The sequence below is a fragment of the Liolophura sinensis genome, chromosome 11 (assembly GCF_032854445.1).
Source record: "Liolophura sinensis isolate JHLJ2023 chromosome 11, CUHK_Ljap_v2, whole genome shotgun sequence".
In the NCBI taxonomy this organism is placed as follows: domain Eukaryota; kingdom Metazoa; phylum Mollusca; class Polyplacophora; order Chitonida; family Chitonidae; genus Liolophura; species Liolophura sinensis.
The window spans coordinates 3,676,090-3,692,566 of NC_088305.1; the positions used below are offsets into that span (position 1 = coordinate 3,676,090).

The 16,477-nt window shown below is 40.2% G+C and overlaps 1 protein-coding gene across 1 annotated transcript in view; it reads right to left on the reverse strand.

Annotated features, from left to right (window-relative positions):
• LOC135477525 (receptor-type tyrosine-protein phosphatase N2-like) overlaps positions 1–16,477 on the reverse strand; it is a 186,994-nt gene continuing 170,517 nt past the window's right edge. Inside the window, exons 18-23 of the mRNA XM_064757665.1 lie at positions 14,597–14,716; positions 13,256–13,422; positions 7,085–7,138; positions 5,960–6,024; positions 2,393–2,466; positions 1–1,917 (exon numbers count right to left, since the gene is read on the reverse strand). Coding sequence (XP_064613735.1) covers positions 1,846–1,917; positions 2,393–2,466; positions 5,960–6,024; positions 7,085–7,138; positions 13,256–13,422; positions 14,597–14,716 — 552 coding nt within the window. The 3' untranslated portion in view covers positions 1–1,845. The remainder of the gene's footprint in view (positions 1,918–2,392; positions 2,467–5,959; positions 6,025–7,084; positions 7,139–13,255; positions 13,423–14,596; positions 14,717–16,477) is intronic.

Consider the following 16,477-nt stretch of genomic DNA (forward strand, 5'->3'; position numbering starts at 1 on the left):
GGCTTGCAGTTTGACATCATATTCTTTTATTTCAATGTCGTACATTTTGTCTAGTAAGTGTCCTGACACGGTCACAGGCCAGAAGAACACGATCACGATAAATAACACAGTTAGTGGAGCTCTACATCAGCAGGTAGAGCAATGGAGGACCTCAATGTCCTTAAATCTCTCACATACAGCTGTCCATCAACAACGAAAACTACCAGGAATGTTGTAACGTTTTGGATAGAATCAATAAATAAGTAAATGTCATCCATTCACAGGGTTCGCACATTATTACACAATATATACCAACACGAATATATCAAGACTTTCCGAGATGTCGGGGATTCTTCATAACCTACCAACTCTATAACGATCAACAATATCTCAAAAAACCACGTCTAACATGACTAGGGTGGGGGGGAACAATTTACCTCTGCAAAATAAGTCCTTCATAAGTTAGTTATATCACCCACTGTATTTTGTTTTATCAGTCCATTTATTACATCAGCTAATTTGTTTGATCAGAACTGAGGAAGAGTCTTCAATACCCCATGGAATCTACTCTGTGTACAGAGCATATACATGTATTTGTACAAAGAGTGCATGCAGCACGCAACGTAAATGTGGAAACGTGTATTTCTGTCACGCTTTCAAGTTTCTGTTCTTCAGTGCATCGAAACTCAGACATTACAGAAGTGTGGACTTCGGAACTGTTCAGTCACGGGTGACGTGTATGTATATGTAAATGTTTGCCCTGGGCACATAATGTTGTCCACAGCATCTTCACCTACATGGTGAAGATAGGCCATGATACGAAACTTAGACTGCACATTAAAGCTTAAAAAGAAGTCCACAAATGACTTTGTAAAGGCTACCACAAAATGGCATGTGTATACATATAAAGGTAGAAGGAAAATGTCCTCATACAACTCAAAGAATAAAAAAGAAACGAAAGAAAACCTCTAAAAAAGCCATTAAAACAAATCTTGGTAAAGCCATAATAAATATGTTTTCCATGAAATTATGCATCACGCCGGACCATGTATTTTTGTCTTTCAATGAATGATTCTCCGATAGTTTGATAAGAATACATGGTCCTGGGCCAGCTGTCCATTTTGTTCTATGCAGCTGTATTAATTATAATAATTTACATTACTTTCCTCTATAAGCATTAGTATTTATTCACTGCAATAGAGTGAGGAATGTTTTGGATAAGGAACACAAAATAAAACAAAAAATGGTGTCTCAAAATCAACACCTTATTTTTTTTGCTCTGGAATGGCTTCTTAAAATTGGTATAATCTGCCTTTGTTGTGAAAATAAAATGTACATGAATGGCATTTAAAATAACCCTTTTACTGCATGGACTGTTAAATCTGAAAGAGCAGCGTCATGAACAAATATGTAACAATTTATATCTATTATTTTGCAGGATCACATGAACACTTAACAACAGGATTAATAAATATTTATATATATATATATATATAGATGTATATATGTGTATGTTTGAAAATAGAACAGTAAGTACATAACGCCGAGAAATATAATCTAGATCAAAATACATGTACATATGCAGACTGTTGGGATTAAGTTCCATGGAGAAAAATTAAACTTTTGTCTTTTCTCTATCATGAAGTCATGCACTCCATCGGGTGATTCGGAAGCCTGACACCGTTCCTCTGCAGTGTTCTACGTGATCGACTTGGATGTCCAGCTAGACATCAGTGTTGACACCAGCTAGACACCAGTGTGGACACCAGCTAGACATCAGTGTGGACACCAGCTAGTTTTTGGTCTGCAGGTCTCATTGTGGTGTGTGGAATTCATCTGATCCTGGAAGGGCTGACTTAGTCGGCTTTACTGTGGCAGAGACTTCAAGATGGCGTGGACTTCTTCAGCCACTGCGGCCAGGGCAAACTCAAACTGCTCCTGAAAGAGACAGACAAATGGATGATTGTACAACAGGCAACGAAGTTAAATGTATACTACGGTTTACTACAAAAAACTGGCCAGGACAAACTCAAACTGCTCCTGAACAAACTGGCAGACAAACACACAACTGTACAACAGACAACAAAGCTAAATGTATACTATGGTTCACTACATAAACCTGTGACCAGGACAAACTCAAACTGCTCCTGAACAAAATGACAGACAAACACACAATTGTACAACAGACAACAAAGCTAAATGTATACTATGGTTCACTACATAAACCTGTGGCCAGGACAAACTCAAACTGCTCCTGAACAAACTGACAGACAAACACACAGTTGTACAACAGACAACAAAGCTAAATGTATACTATGGTTCACTACATAAAACTGTGGCCAGGACAAACTCAAACTGCTCCTGAACAAACTGACAGACAAACACACAATCGTACAACAGGCAACAGTTTTACCTTAGTCTTCACCATCCCCATTCTTTGGTCACGGATGTGCTCCAGTGTGGCAGCGATGTCAATTTCCTTTGCGCCTGAAACAAAAGAAGCAGGTCAAGTTCTAATCAGTATTTTAATACCTGGAAGTTTACCATGTCTCTAACAAAATAAGTTCACACAAAAAGCCAAATCGGCATTTCAGGAGGCTCATGAATTCATGTAGAGACACTGTGGGGTAAAAAATCTTCACAGTATTTGCTAGACAGAAACATTGTGCATAGCTGTAAAACATTGTGCATAGTTGTAAAACATTGTGCATAGCAGTTAAAACATTGTGCATAGCTGTAAAACATTGTGCATAGCTGTAAAACATTGTGCATAGCAGTAAAAAGATTGTGCACACCTGTAAAAACATTGTGCATAGCAGTTAAAACATTGTGCATAGCTGTAAAACATTGTCCATAGCTGTAAAATCATGTCTTTTAGCCAAATTAGTTTGCGCATGCTCCTGCCTTATTTCGCCAAAACGAACGTGAAATCGTAAGACTCGTGAAATGCTGATTCGGCTTATAGGTCGAGAGAATTGTTGCCATGCAACCTTGACAAAGGGGGAAACAACTCTTTTCTACTTATCAAGGCATGAGGACGATTTAATAAGGGTATATAATGGCGCTACTTTTATTTGACTGAAAACTGGAAACAACAACAGCGTGTGATATTAACCTAACCCATATGACCTTCACATAATGACTCATAACCAGGAAAGGATGAGCATTTCTACTACTGATTTGCATGTACAATATACTCTTAGCTGTGACACGGTAAGATAATTAAATAAACATACAGACTAATTGATACTCCTGATATTGCAGAGTGTAATTATTTGTCACATTTCAATAACACTGAAGTGTGAAGCTGCCAACAAAAAAACGTAAGAGATGAACAAGGAATTAACATAAATCCAGTAAGTTATGGACTACAGAAAAAACAACAACAACAACAACAAAACTATAATCAAGATGAACCTAGGAAGGCTATCAAAGTATTCAACGTCAAATATTTCATCAATGGTTTAGTGGCAAGTAACAGTTGTTGTAAACTCTGAACTCAACTAAACAAAATCAGCCAGACAATATCACACTTTCACCCAGCTCTCAAAATACCTTGTCCCAATTTGTGTGCGATCAGGTAAATCCCAGTTAACTGTGAGGTGAAATTATTATTCATAAAATGTTTAGATAAATCATATAGTAAGGATTGGTAATATGAACAAAACCAGTTTTTGGATGCCCTGTGGGACTACCAGATACTTTGTCAAGTTATATAGACACAGAGTTGCCTCCCTTACATCTAGACGTGCCATCCCTGAGTTTACCTGCACTAGCTATTTATCCGCAGGCACCTAATGGAGAGCAGTTTGAAAATATGGAACATGTCAAATGCAGAAATGTTGTAAAAATACTACATATTTATAGTTTAGGTAAAAACGAAACTTTTTTTTGTGGCTAAACGTCGCCCTTGGATCAATACACAGGTTTCGAGATCAAATCTTACTAAACAGATGAGGATTTCGATATAATCAAATAAATTTAACTTGCACCTGTTTTAGGCAAACTGGAAACATAACCTACAGTCTATACTTTTTTGCAAACATCACCTCAAATTACTTCATCGAATCATCACCTCCAGTCACCTTGTTTAAATATAACCTCAAATTCAGTGGCCTCAGTTGTGAAAGTGCTAGCACGGGCCCAAACACCCAGAGCCCTCTCACCAATGTGATAGCTGTGAGTCCACGTCTTGTTCATGCTGGCTTCCTCCCCAGCCAAACATGAGAAGGTCTACCAGCAACCTGTGGATGGTAATGGGTTTCCCAGGCTCTGCCCTGTTTCCCTTCACAATAATGATGGCCAAGTGAAGTATTCTTGAGTTTTCACCGTAAAATTTCACCGTAAGTTACCACGTCAGGTGTACTTTGGGCAAACAATGCTGGCAGGAACTGCAGTGTGTGTTAGAAATGCATTTGGGAACACATGTAAACAAGATTTACTCAATATAAAATCTTTGCAAATGCAGATGTTAAATGAGTATTTTGTTTGTAATCAACACCTTGTGATTACATTCTTTTTAATTGCATACATGCAGTTTTACACAACACATCATACAAAAAAAGCCTACATATAAATATGTTGGATCCCTTTAGACATTAAATGTAAGCAGACTGCTTTGTACAGAACACATTAGTAACGGCAAAAATAAGAATTCCTCTATAAAAACAATCGTGGAAACGTTTAATCTTCCTTGCTACTTCAACTACCTGATTACAACATAACATGTTGACCTCGGCACACCAGTATAGAAAAAATCAGCTCTGATGGGTTTTACACGAGTCAATCTGTTGAGATTTCCATCTAAATCGCTCAACACGGAATGCTGATTTTTAATATATATATATTTTTTTTCGGCTTTGATTTATTTTATTTATTTTATTGACCAGCAATTTGAAATAGCCAGAATGCACACAGGTAACAAAGGCTTTCAGATATACCCCTGGGATTTCATGTGATTAATAAAATATGTGGCCATGAAAAAGTGAATCCTAGGAAAGCTGAACATAGCGAAAAATCAAAAATGTCCACCAGCCAAAACCACAGGGACCTGGTTGTCATGGCAACATCAACTTAAATATTCACGGATTTCATAAATCAGGATAAAAGGAAAAGTAGCGGGTGGGACATGTCTTGTGATAATGGGATGCGTAGACATGCTGAGTCGTGAGAAAGCTGGCATATAGCCAACTTCCCACACCTTATAGATGGATTTCTGTGCAACAGGTGCATTATGTCAGATCAGAAACTATAGTGCTTTATACCTCATCATCAACGAAAAAACAAAACAAAAGAAACGCATAAAAACAAAAAGAAAATAAATAACCAAAGAACCCTGTTTTTGTTGGTTTGATGCATGCAATCCAATAAAACACAACAACGACAACATTTAAGTTTTGCACCCAAGGTCCTTCATTTATCTTACAAGAGTTTCTCAATAACCTACATGCTCTTCCATTCAATAGTCCAGAAGCCTGTATGTATTACACAGGATACAAAGTTCAACAAAAGCGGCCTCTTTTATTTTTCTTAAAATAAACCAAACCCATTTGGATTTGTACCTTAATTTGCACACATTTTTCTGGAAAATATGAACGTACAGAAAAAGTAAATCAATAAAGGACACATTTCAAACTATTACATTTTACAGTTAACTGGTCAGTGAGTTATAGCTAAGATGGACATACGGAATCTGGCCAATATGACAGATGTTATGTACCATTGGCATGTTGTACACATGTTGGCACTTTTAAGACAGAGCCGTAAGGTACAAACTCTTACAGTGTGATAATCAGTGATACTATTAAAAGCGGATCGATAGTCTCTGTGACATCAGACACTCTGACATCTGCGCTTAATCTCTAAACACATAAAATATCCCTTAATTTTTTAAGACAAAGACATAAACGTACAAACACACAGAGATAATTCAGACAAATTCCCCAAAGCAGGATTAAAACTGTCTACTCTTGTGACTCACCTTTAGCTAGTCTGTTGAGAACCATGTCAATCAGAGTGTATGTTCCGCTCCTTCCCGTGCCGTCACTATAGAAAACAGAAGATTTCATTTTAATGAGGTATTTTTGTATTAAGGAATATATATCTATATCTGAGAATACCCAACCACCTCGATTCCATTCCAATTTTTGCCATTTGTCTGGAGCGGCCAAATAATGATCCTTAGCAACACATTAGACTGGCATGCACATGTCACCATTCCAAATTGGTAATAAAGTTTCTAAAATTTATAAAGCCCATGATATATTATACATGTAACTTATTCAAACTTAAGAATCATTTAAACTTTAACATTACAAATAGTTCTGCAGTTATGAGTCTGATATTTACTAAAAGCCAATAATTTGACCTAAACATGTATTCTTGGTTAACATTCAGAAAATTCATTTTGTTGAGAGTATATGGATTTTTTGGCCAAAAATCTTCCATAATTCCTCTTTAAATAACTGAAAACTATAAGTACAAGTGCACTGTAAAACCATAAATAAATCAGATCACACTGATCTTCTAACAGCCTTCCTGTGATCTGAAGAGGGCACAACTCCCTGAGCTTTAATAATACACGAACAAACCATTATTTCAACTCACTCATTCACTCTATTTCCCCTATAAAAGTTTGGCTTCATTCAAGTGACACATTTTGATTGATTCTGTTTGATTCCTCCATCTTATAGGATCACTTCAGGATATTTTTGGCAATGTTTGATTAATTCGTTATCGAACAAACTTAACTGTTAGCACCAAAAGTAACATTTTGTGGCCTTTCAAATGCTTCTGAAAAGTGGATTTTTACATATCAAACTTAAGGTGAAATACAGCATGCATTTCTTTTATTACCATTTCATGTATTTGTAAATCCAAATATATTATACTGTATGAGAGCATCCATGTTTATTGTTGAAGTAAAACACTGACACTAAGCACTTGTGGCACGAGCCAAGCATGCTTCAGCAAACATTCAATACCATTCAAGGATCTTTGCAAACCATTCATTCATGAAATTTGTTACCTTAAAAAAGGAGAACCAAAACAAAAAGTTCTCTCTGAATACAATAAAGACATACTTCATTTTGCACCTCATACATACCTGCAGTGGACAACGATTGGACAAGAGCGACCACGGTACGATTTGTTTACTTTCCTGAAAGAGATTGCACAAAAGTTACAAGCTTTGGCAGAAAAAAGGCATCTTAGGTTTAGATAAAAAATGTTAATTCCCTAAACATTTCCATATAAACATGACATTTGTTATCCCATGCCCTCAAAACATGTAAATTCGATGTTGGCAAATGTTCTTCATACAACGTCATTGTCTGTTTGACAAATGATATCAAACGCTATGAAAGGAAACCTAAATTGACCACATGTTGAATAGTTTGAAAAATCTTTTATACACATCCATGTACGCATGTATGTATGCTTGGGATTTTATGTTGTATTTAGCAATTTAACAAAGTCAGAGAGCCTTATAAATGTACATAGATGTACAATACAGTTAGAAAACATTAAAAGCACAGAAATGCTTTTTCTAAGTGTGTGAAACCAGCTTCATACAAATGTGTTGAAGGGGAAAGAGTAAAGTAGGAACTATTCCTATATCACTAGTGAAGTTTCATGTTTCTGCAGGCAGTAAGCACATTTTTTTGTCTTCTGACTATCGGCAATATCAGATTGCAACACCCCAGAAATATTACTAGTCACATCATATTAAGCATCGACAGTTAATCATTTCGTTGGGGCATGTAGCTCTAACACAGCCAGCCTCCCTCAACCATCCCTATTCTCCCCTTGGTTGCCTTGGAGACATGCGCTATCCTGGTCGGTCCTCTTCCCCACCTGTATTGGCCGTGCTATTAACACATACAGGGTCAAACAATGTGACCTCTACACAACCAACAAAATTCTGTCATCGTCTTGAGCTCCAATTTCCTGCACGCACTGTCTATCATGCAGAGCTGAAGGAAATTAAAAGGTGCTTGTAGGGCGAACATCGCCAGCCTCCCCCTTTCCCTTGTCTCCTCTCCATGCATGCCTTACACTCTGCTTTCAGCTAAATTTTTTTATTATTATTATTTTCTTGCTTGCTTTGGACTAATGATCTGTCAGTCTGTAAGCTTCCTGCTCCTCCGTCGGCCCTCAATCCACCTGCTTGCTGATTGGCTCCGGCATCAGGCTTCAGTACCTTATGACACAGGCTGGTAATGAGTGCGGCTCCTGGTAACAAATATGGCTGCTTTTTTTTCTTCAACCAATCATCTGCTGCCCTATACAGACAAGCCGCGGCTACATCAACAGTAAGATTACCCTGACAACAGATACCTGGCTTCATCCTGTTACAATATTGCTAATAAACGTGACATGTATGTTCTTGTACTTGAAATCCAAAACATTTACGTCTGGCCTGATCTCCAGTTGACTGCTTCTCTCTGCATGATTTCATCCCATTTTCATACTTCATACACTGTCTTGGTTCACTGGTGGTTTGTGTTAAGCATCGTTCTAGGAAGTGGCGAGGCGATTATTGAACTGGAAGGTCCATTTTCCTTGACAGCTGCTTGTTCTATTACAACATAACTCCTAGAGCACCACTGGGATCAGACCTAACCATAATAACTGAAGTCCAAGGTGAACGTTTGACATCATTACAGCTATACCATATGACTCGTGTATAGAAAAATATCATGACCAACATTACCACTGGGATCAGACCTAACCATGAAGACTGAAGTCCAAGGTGAACGTTTGACATCATTACAGCTATACCATATGACTCGTGTATAGAAAAATATCATGACCAACATTACCACTGGGATCAGACCTAACCATAAAGACTGAAGTCCAAGGTGAACGTTTGACATCAATGTAGCTAAACCATATGACTCGTGTATAGAAAAATATCATGACCAATACTGCCCAAAGGATTCAATGGTGTGTATATAAATTAAGTAGCCAGCTGTGACCAACTTGGACATGAAAGCTTTAAACAATGAGGCAAGCTGACAAGCATTAGTAGGACATTGTAATTAACACACAGTCAGATCAAAATTTCCTGAACTCCTGATTAAATTCATCCAGAACATACACCCAATCATCACATAAACTTAAAGAGGGTCTCCGTGGCCGAGGTGGAAAGTGATCGAGCCTCTTACCACTGCAGTCACTTCCTGTCTGGCAGAGGGTCTCAGCAACCTGTGAGCGGTCGTGTGTCCGCCTGGGTTCAACCCACCATAATCCTGGCCAGTTTCATGTATAAATTGAAATATTCTGGAGTATGGCATAAAACACCAATCAAATAATAAATAAATATAAACGAAGTAAACAGAGTATTCACTTCGTAACCATCAAAACATTCCTTTCTCATTAAGGCATGGACACCATCTCAAAATCTTCGGTCATTCCCTAAGATGAATGCGACAATCTTCAGTACTCCCAGAAATCATGCGACAATCTTCAGTTCTCCCAGAATTCATTCGACAATCCTCAGTTCGATCAGAATTCATGCGACAATCCTCAGTTCTCCCAGAAATCATGCGACAATCTTCAGTTCTCCCAGAAATCATGCGACAATCTTCAGTTCTCCCCGAATTCAAGCAACAATGTTCAGTTCTCCCCGAATTCATGCAACAAATATCTTCTTCAGTATTAAGGCAACTTTCAGGCCACAGAGAGATAATGCCTGTTTGTACCAGGACAAATGATCTGGTAAAATCCCTTTGGACATTTATGCTGTACATTGTTCTCCATACTTGACAAAATTATGCAGACATGAGACCCCAGATCACAGGCACTTAGAATTGCATCCAGAGACATGCCGAAGACTTGCAATCCCTGTGCTGGAGACAGTTAGCCATTAGTGTAGCTTGAGGATCGAACCTCGTGAGGAGGAAGAAGACGTGATGAGGATCAGGTGAGGATTGTAAAAGGAGTGGGATGGCCTCGTGAGGTTTTACAGTGAGGTTTGTGAGGTTGTGTCCACTGCAGTGCTGTGTGGCGCACACACACACCTGCACACAAACGCACGTGTGTGAGGTTAGAGGTTAGGGCCCGGCACCAGAGCAAATATTAGCAGGGGGAAATGTCAGTGCTCCTGATCACTTTTGTGACTATGCAATTCGTTAATGTCACAATTGCTAAATCACAAAAGCTCCCAGGAAGACCGCGTGTTAGTATACAGGCACAACGGGTGAAGCCAAGCTGTTGATTATTTGTGTTATGAAAACAGGCAAAAAAGAAAAAAATCTGATTAGCAGTAGGAAATCATATGGTAACACAATAGTCAATCTATTCTTACTTGATAGCATAAACCAACTCAGCATTAGTACCAAAGACTGAGAGTAAGAAGGCAAGAATGACCAGGAATTCTGGGAATTTCAGGCATGTAGAACTGCAAATCCAGGCTTCGGGCAGAATTAATCCACCAAAACGTTTGCGCCCACTGTACAGGAACTATATACTCAACAGTCCAGTATTATGTGCATGTGCCATTCACTTGTGAGCAATAACCAGCAGGGACCACCCAATCAGTGAGTACACAAGCAGGAACCACCCAATCTGTGAGCATACCAGCAGGAACCATCCAATCTGTGAGCACACCAGGAGGATCCACCCAATCTGTGACCACACCATCAGGAACCACCCAATCTGTGAGCACACCATCAGGAACCATCCAATCTGTGACCACACCATCAGGAACCACCCAATCTGTGACCACACCATCAGGAACCACCCAATCTGTGAGCATACCAGCAGGAACCATCCAATCTGTGAGCACACCAGGAGGATCCACCCAATCAGTGAGTACACAAGCAGGAACCACCCAATCTGTGAGCACACCATCAGGAACCACCCAATCTGTGAGCACACCAGGAGGATCCACCCAATCAGTGGAGTACACAAGCAGGAACCACCCAAATCTGTGAGCACACACAGCAGGAACCATCCAATCTGTGAGCACACCATCAGGAACCACCCAATCTGTGAGCACACCAGGAGGATCCACCCCAATCAGTGAGTACACAAGCAGGAACCACCCAATCTGTGAGCACACCAGCAGGAACCATCCAATCTGTGAGCACACCATCAGGAACCATCCAATCTGTGAGCACACCAGGAGGATCCACCCAATCAGTGAGTACACAAGCAGGAACCACCCAATCTGTGAGCACACCCAGCAGGAACCATCCAATCTGTGAGCACACCAGGAGGATCCACCCAATCTGTGACCACACCATCAGGAACCACCCAATCTGTGAGCACACCATCAGGAACCATCCAATCTGTGACCACACCATCAGGAACCATCCAATCTGTGACCACACCATCAGGAACCATCCAATCTGTGACCACACCATCAGGAACCATCCAATCTGTGAGCACACCATCAGGAACCACCCAATCTGTGAGCACATCATCAGGAACCATCCAATCTGTGACCACACCATCAGGAACCACCCAATCTGTGACCACACCATCAGGAACCACCCAATCTGTGACCCACACCATCAGGAACCATCCAATCTGTGACCACACCATCAGGAACCACCCAATCTGTGACCACACCATCAGGAACCACCCAATCTGTGACCACACCATCAGGAACCACCCAATCTGTGACCACACCATCAGGAACCATCCAATCTGTAAGAATTCCAGCAACTACCCAAAACCACAAAACTGTGGGAAACACCCAACTGTAAGTATTACGTGCCAAAACCATCAAACTGTGAGAACATCCAACCGTGAGTATAAACATGTGCATGCAAAAAAGCACCCTACATCCACCATGTGACGACAGACAATTTAACAATTTAACTGTATTGATCCATCTTAGCACGGCTTTGACACTATACATGTTATAGTCTCTGTTCCACATGTGACATTTCATCCTTCTCCACATCACTGTGTTCCATGTGAGATACTCAGTGCGAACTCATACATCAGGGCGAGGATGAGACTGGCTGTAATGAGGTCCCCAGGGGGCCTTGATACAGACGGAGAGAGAAAGAGCGCATAGTTATCTCATTGCATCGCAACAGGAATCTCACAAGTGCCCACAAGCTACACATAGAGCTTCGCACTGCAGGGGAAGCACGGAAGTGAAAATTCTCTCATGTAATTATTGATCATCTTGCTCAAGTTTATCATTTTAACACGGAGATAGTCCATTTTGCCTCGGGGATGACCTGGCATTTCAAAGAAGTTTCAAAAGGATTAAGTTATCTGGTTATCCTCGAATCATGACTTCTGCAAAAAGCACTCATGAGGACACACAAAGGTAGATGATGGAGGTTGCAAAAAAATAAATAAATAAAAATAATAAAAATAATGATGGATAACTGATGGATTGCACTTTATATGTGTTGAATTTCATTTGATTGAATAGCCTGGACTACAGCTATTTAATAGTATATGCGACATGCTTCCTGGCATGTCTAGCAGCGCGATGTAAATCATGCAAGGTAATGGGCTGTTAGGAGAGTTGTTACGTGTATACTGATATGCAAGGTGTTACCTGTATTTGTATATGGTGAAGATTATGGATGCGTTATTAAATGCTTTGCAATTCAGGTTGTTAAATCCATGTATAATTAAACATTATGAAGCCTAATTTTTTCCTTTTCCTTTCCTTTTTTTTTCTTCCTCCATAACCAGCAGCTAGATAAAAACAATTAGTTTCTGGCAAACAACTTCATAGATAGCTTGTGCCATGTAGGTGGACCCACTGTTGTTAGAGCCTATGAGAATAATGTTGTGTTCTGGAACGTGGGAAAGGTATGACAGCAACCTTGGGGTGGTCGTGGGATTCCCCTAGGCTGTGCCATAATGCTGGCTGCTGTTGTATAAGTGAAATATTCTTGAGTATGGCGTAAAACACTAATCAAAAAAATAAATAAATAAATGCTGTGTCCTACATACTAACCTAACTGATATGGAATAACGTATTCACAATCCATAAATAGTGCAATTTTTCTTATTGTCCTTATTATTTATTACTAAGTTGGTGAAGAATCACAATAAATTTTATGTGTATTAGCGGCAAAACACACATAGCTTCACATGTTTTTAATGAATTTACAGCGGATGACTTGTATAGAGTACAGTTATGTGGGTTAATATCTTGGACACAAACAGTACCACTTGGATTTACAAATGCTTGGGTTAATGCCAGAGGAAAGTGAGTTAAAAATTTGGCATAACTGAACTTTACTGAGTTCATATACCTCTGGTGTAAAGTAACATACTGTTATAATTGACTTACCTGCGGAAGTCAAGAAGCGCTTTGACGGAGCCTGGCACCTTGTTGTCTTGCCAGGTGAGGAAGTGGAACTGAGTGACCGTCCTGGTCTCGTTAGTCTGCAGATTCTTCAGGTAGAAGCTCCTCACCAGGTAATCATCACACCAGATGTGCTCAGACACCAGGTGCACCTAGAAAATATCAGGAATGAAATAACGGATGGCCACAGATTTATTTATTTGATTGGTGTTTTCTGCCGTACTCAAGAATATTTCACTTACACGACAGTGGCCAGTCTTATGGTAGAAGGGGAAACCAGGCAAAGGCTGGAGAAAACCCATGACTATCCACAGGTTGCTGGCAGACCTTCCCAGACACGAACTCCAAGAGAGACAGAGAGAAGATAAGAAGCAAAAAAGGTGCTTGATAAAAAAAGGTGAAGATAATAAGCAAAAAAGGCTGGGATTTGTTTGATTGGTGTTTTATGCCGTACTCAAGGATATTTCACTTATACAACTGGGGCCAGCATTATGGTGGAAGGAAACTGGGCAGAGCCCGGGGGAAACCCACGACCATCCGCAGGTTGCTGGCAGAGCTTCCCACTTACGGCCGAAGAGGAAGCCAGCATGAGCCCAGCCTTGAACTCACAGCGACCACACTGGCGAGAGGCTTCTGGGTCATTATGCTGAGCCGCAGAGGTCCCAACTTAATCTGGATCCAGAAAAACCAGGGACAGTGAGGAGGACAAACAAAGCACTCCATGGAAAAAGGTTTGATTTTATACATTGTATGCATGCCATAATGTAGGAAAACCAATGCTCTTCACTGAAGATAAAAAAAACCCTGTGTAACCTGCATAATAAGCATTGTCAACACTTTTTGTCACCATGGCGTCTAGAATGAGTGAGTGCTTGGTGTTTAACGTCGTACTCAACAATTTTTCAGTCATATGACGACGAACATGGCGTCTAGAAATTCCATAAATCCCCTGCCAATGTCTGGGATTGGATCCTGCACACCTCTTGTTTATTTATTTATTTAACTGATTTATGTTTTAAGCCGTACTCAAGAATGTTTCACTTATACGACAGCAACCAGCATTATGGTGGTAGGAAACCGGGCACAGCCCAGAGGAAACCCACGACCATCCGCAGGTAGCTGGCAGGCCTTCCCACTTACGTCCGGAGAGGAAGCCAGCATGAACTGGACTTGAACTCACAGCGACCGCATTGGTGAGAGACTCCTGGGTCATTATGCTAGTGCGCTAACCAACTGAGCCACAGAGGCCCCTCGTGTCTTGTGATATGTAATATAAGATAATAATAGACTAATAGATGTTTGCCAAATCTGGAGAGCCTTTTTTACCTCGTAGATGTGGTAGAGATCGCTGCCCTCTTCTGGCCAGTACCTGTGGCACATAGCAACACCATTCTCCGTCAGCTTGGTCAGCATCACAATTACAACACTCCCTTGTTCCCAAACCATCTGTCAACATAACAAGAAACGTGGGCAATGTTAGAAAAAAAGAGTTTGGTAATGCGGAGTTTAAACATGGATGGTGGAATAACAGTATGGACTAACAAGGCTACATGTGATGTTTGCAGAATTGGTATTCATCAGGCCTATAAGTGCTTGTATGAACTAGTGTAGAAAACACAATTAGAAATATTTTAATTTAAATTCAATACTTTACAACCAGTTTTGGTGGGAACTGCCTGGTCAACACTACAGTCAAATATTTCCCACAAGGCTGAGTTGTCCATGGGAATTAAAGCCTCTAATCCACTAAACTTGCTCACATGTGCAGCACTATTCTTAAAGGCTGCCCTGATATGTTTTGAGGTTAGGTGATCCATGGAGCTGTCCTACATTTAAATCTATTTCCATGGTCAGCACTATCCAGATTCCCCTAAATGTTAGGTGGTCCATGGAGCTGTCCTACATTTAAATCTATTTCCATGGTCAGCACTATCCAGATTCCCCTACATGTTAGGTAATTCATGGAGCTGTCCTACATTTAAATCTATTTCCATGGTCAGCACTATCCAGATTCCTTTAAAGGTTAGGTGATCCATGGAGCTGTCCTACATTTAAATCTATTTCCATGGTCAGCACTATCCAGATTCCTTTAAAGGTTAGGTGATCCTTGGAGCTGTCCTACATTTAAATCTATTTCCATGGTCAGCACTATCCAGTTTCCCCTAAATGTTAGGTGGTCCATGGAGCTGTCCTACATTTAAATCTATTTCCATGGTCAGCACTATCCAGATTCCCCTACATGTTAGGTAATTCATGGAGCTGTCCTACATTTAAATCTATTTCCATGGTCAGCACTATCCAGATTCCTTTAAAGGTTAGGTGATCCTTGGAGCTGTCCTTCATTTAAATCTATTTCCATGGTCAGCACTATCCAGATTCCCTAAAGGTTTGGTGATCCATGGAGCTGTCCTACATTTAAATCTATTTCCATGGTCAGCACTATCCAGATTCCCCTAAAGGTTAGGTGATCCACAGAGCTGTCCTACATTTAAATCTATTTCCATGCTCAGCACTATCCAGATTCCCCTAAATGTTAGGTGGTCCATGGAACTGTCCTACATTTAAATCTATTTCCATGGTCAGCACTATCCAGATTCCCCTAAAGGTTTGGTGATCCATGGAGCTGTCCTACATTTAAATCTATTTCCATGGTCAGCACTATCCAGATTCCCCTAAAGGTTAGGTGATCCACGGAGCCGTCCTACATTTAAATCTATTTCCATGGTCACCACTATCCAGATTCCCCTAAAGGTTTGGTGATCCATGGAGCTGTCCTATATTTAAATCTATTTCGTCAGCACTATCCAGATTCCCCTAAATGTTAGGTGGTCCATGGAGCTGTCCTACATTTAAATCTATTTCCATGGTCAGCACTATCCAGATTCCCCTACATGTTAGGTAATTCATGGAGCTGTCCTACATTTAAATCTATTTCCATGGTCAGCACTATCCAGATTCCTTTAAAGGTTAGGTGATCCATGGAGCTGTCCTACATTTAAATCTATTTCCATGGTCAGCACTATCCAGATTCCTTTAAAGGTTAGGTGATCCTTGGAGCTGTCCTACATTTAAATCTATTTCCATGGTCAGCACTATCCAGTTTCCCCTAAATGTTAGGTGGTCCATGGAGCTGTCCTACATTTAAATCTATTTCCATGGTCAGCACTATCCAGATTCCCCTACATGTTAGGTAATTCATGGAGCTGT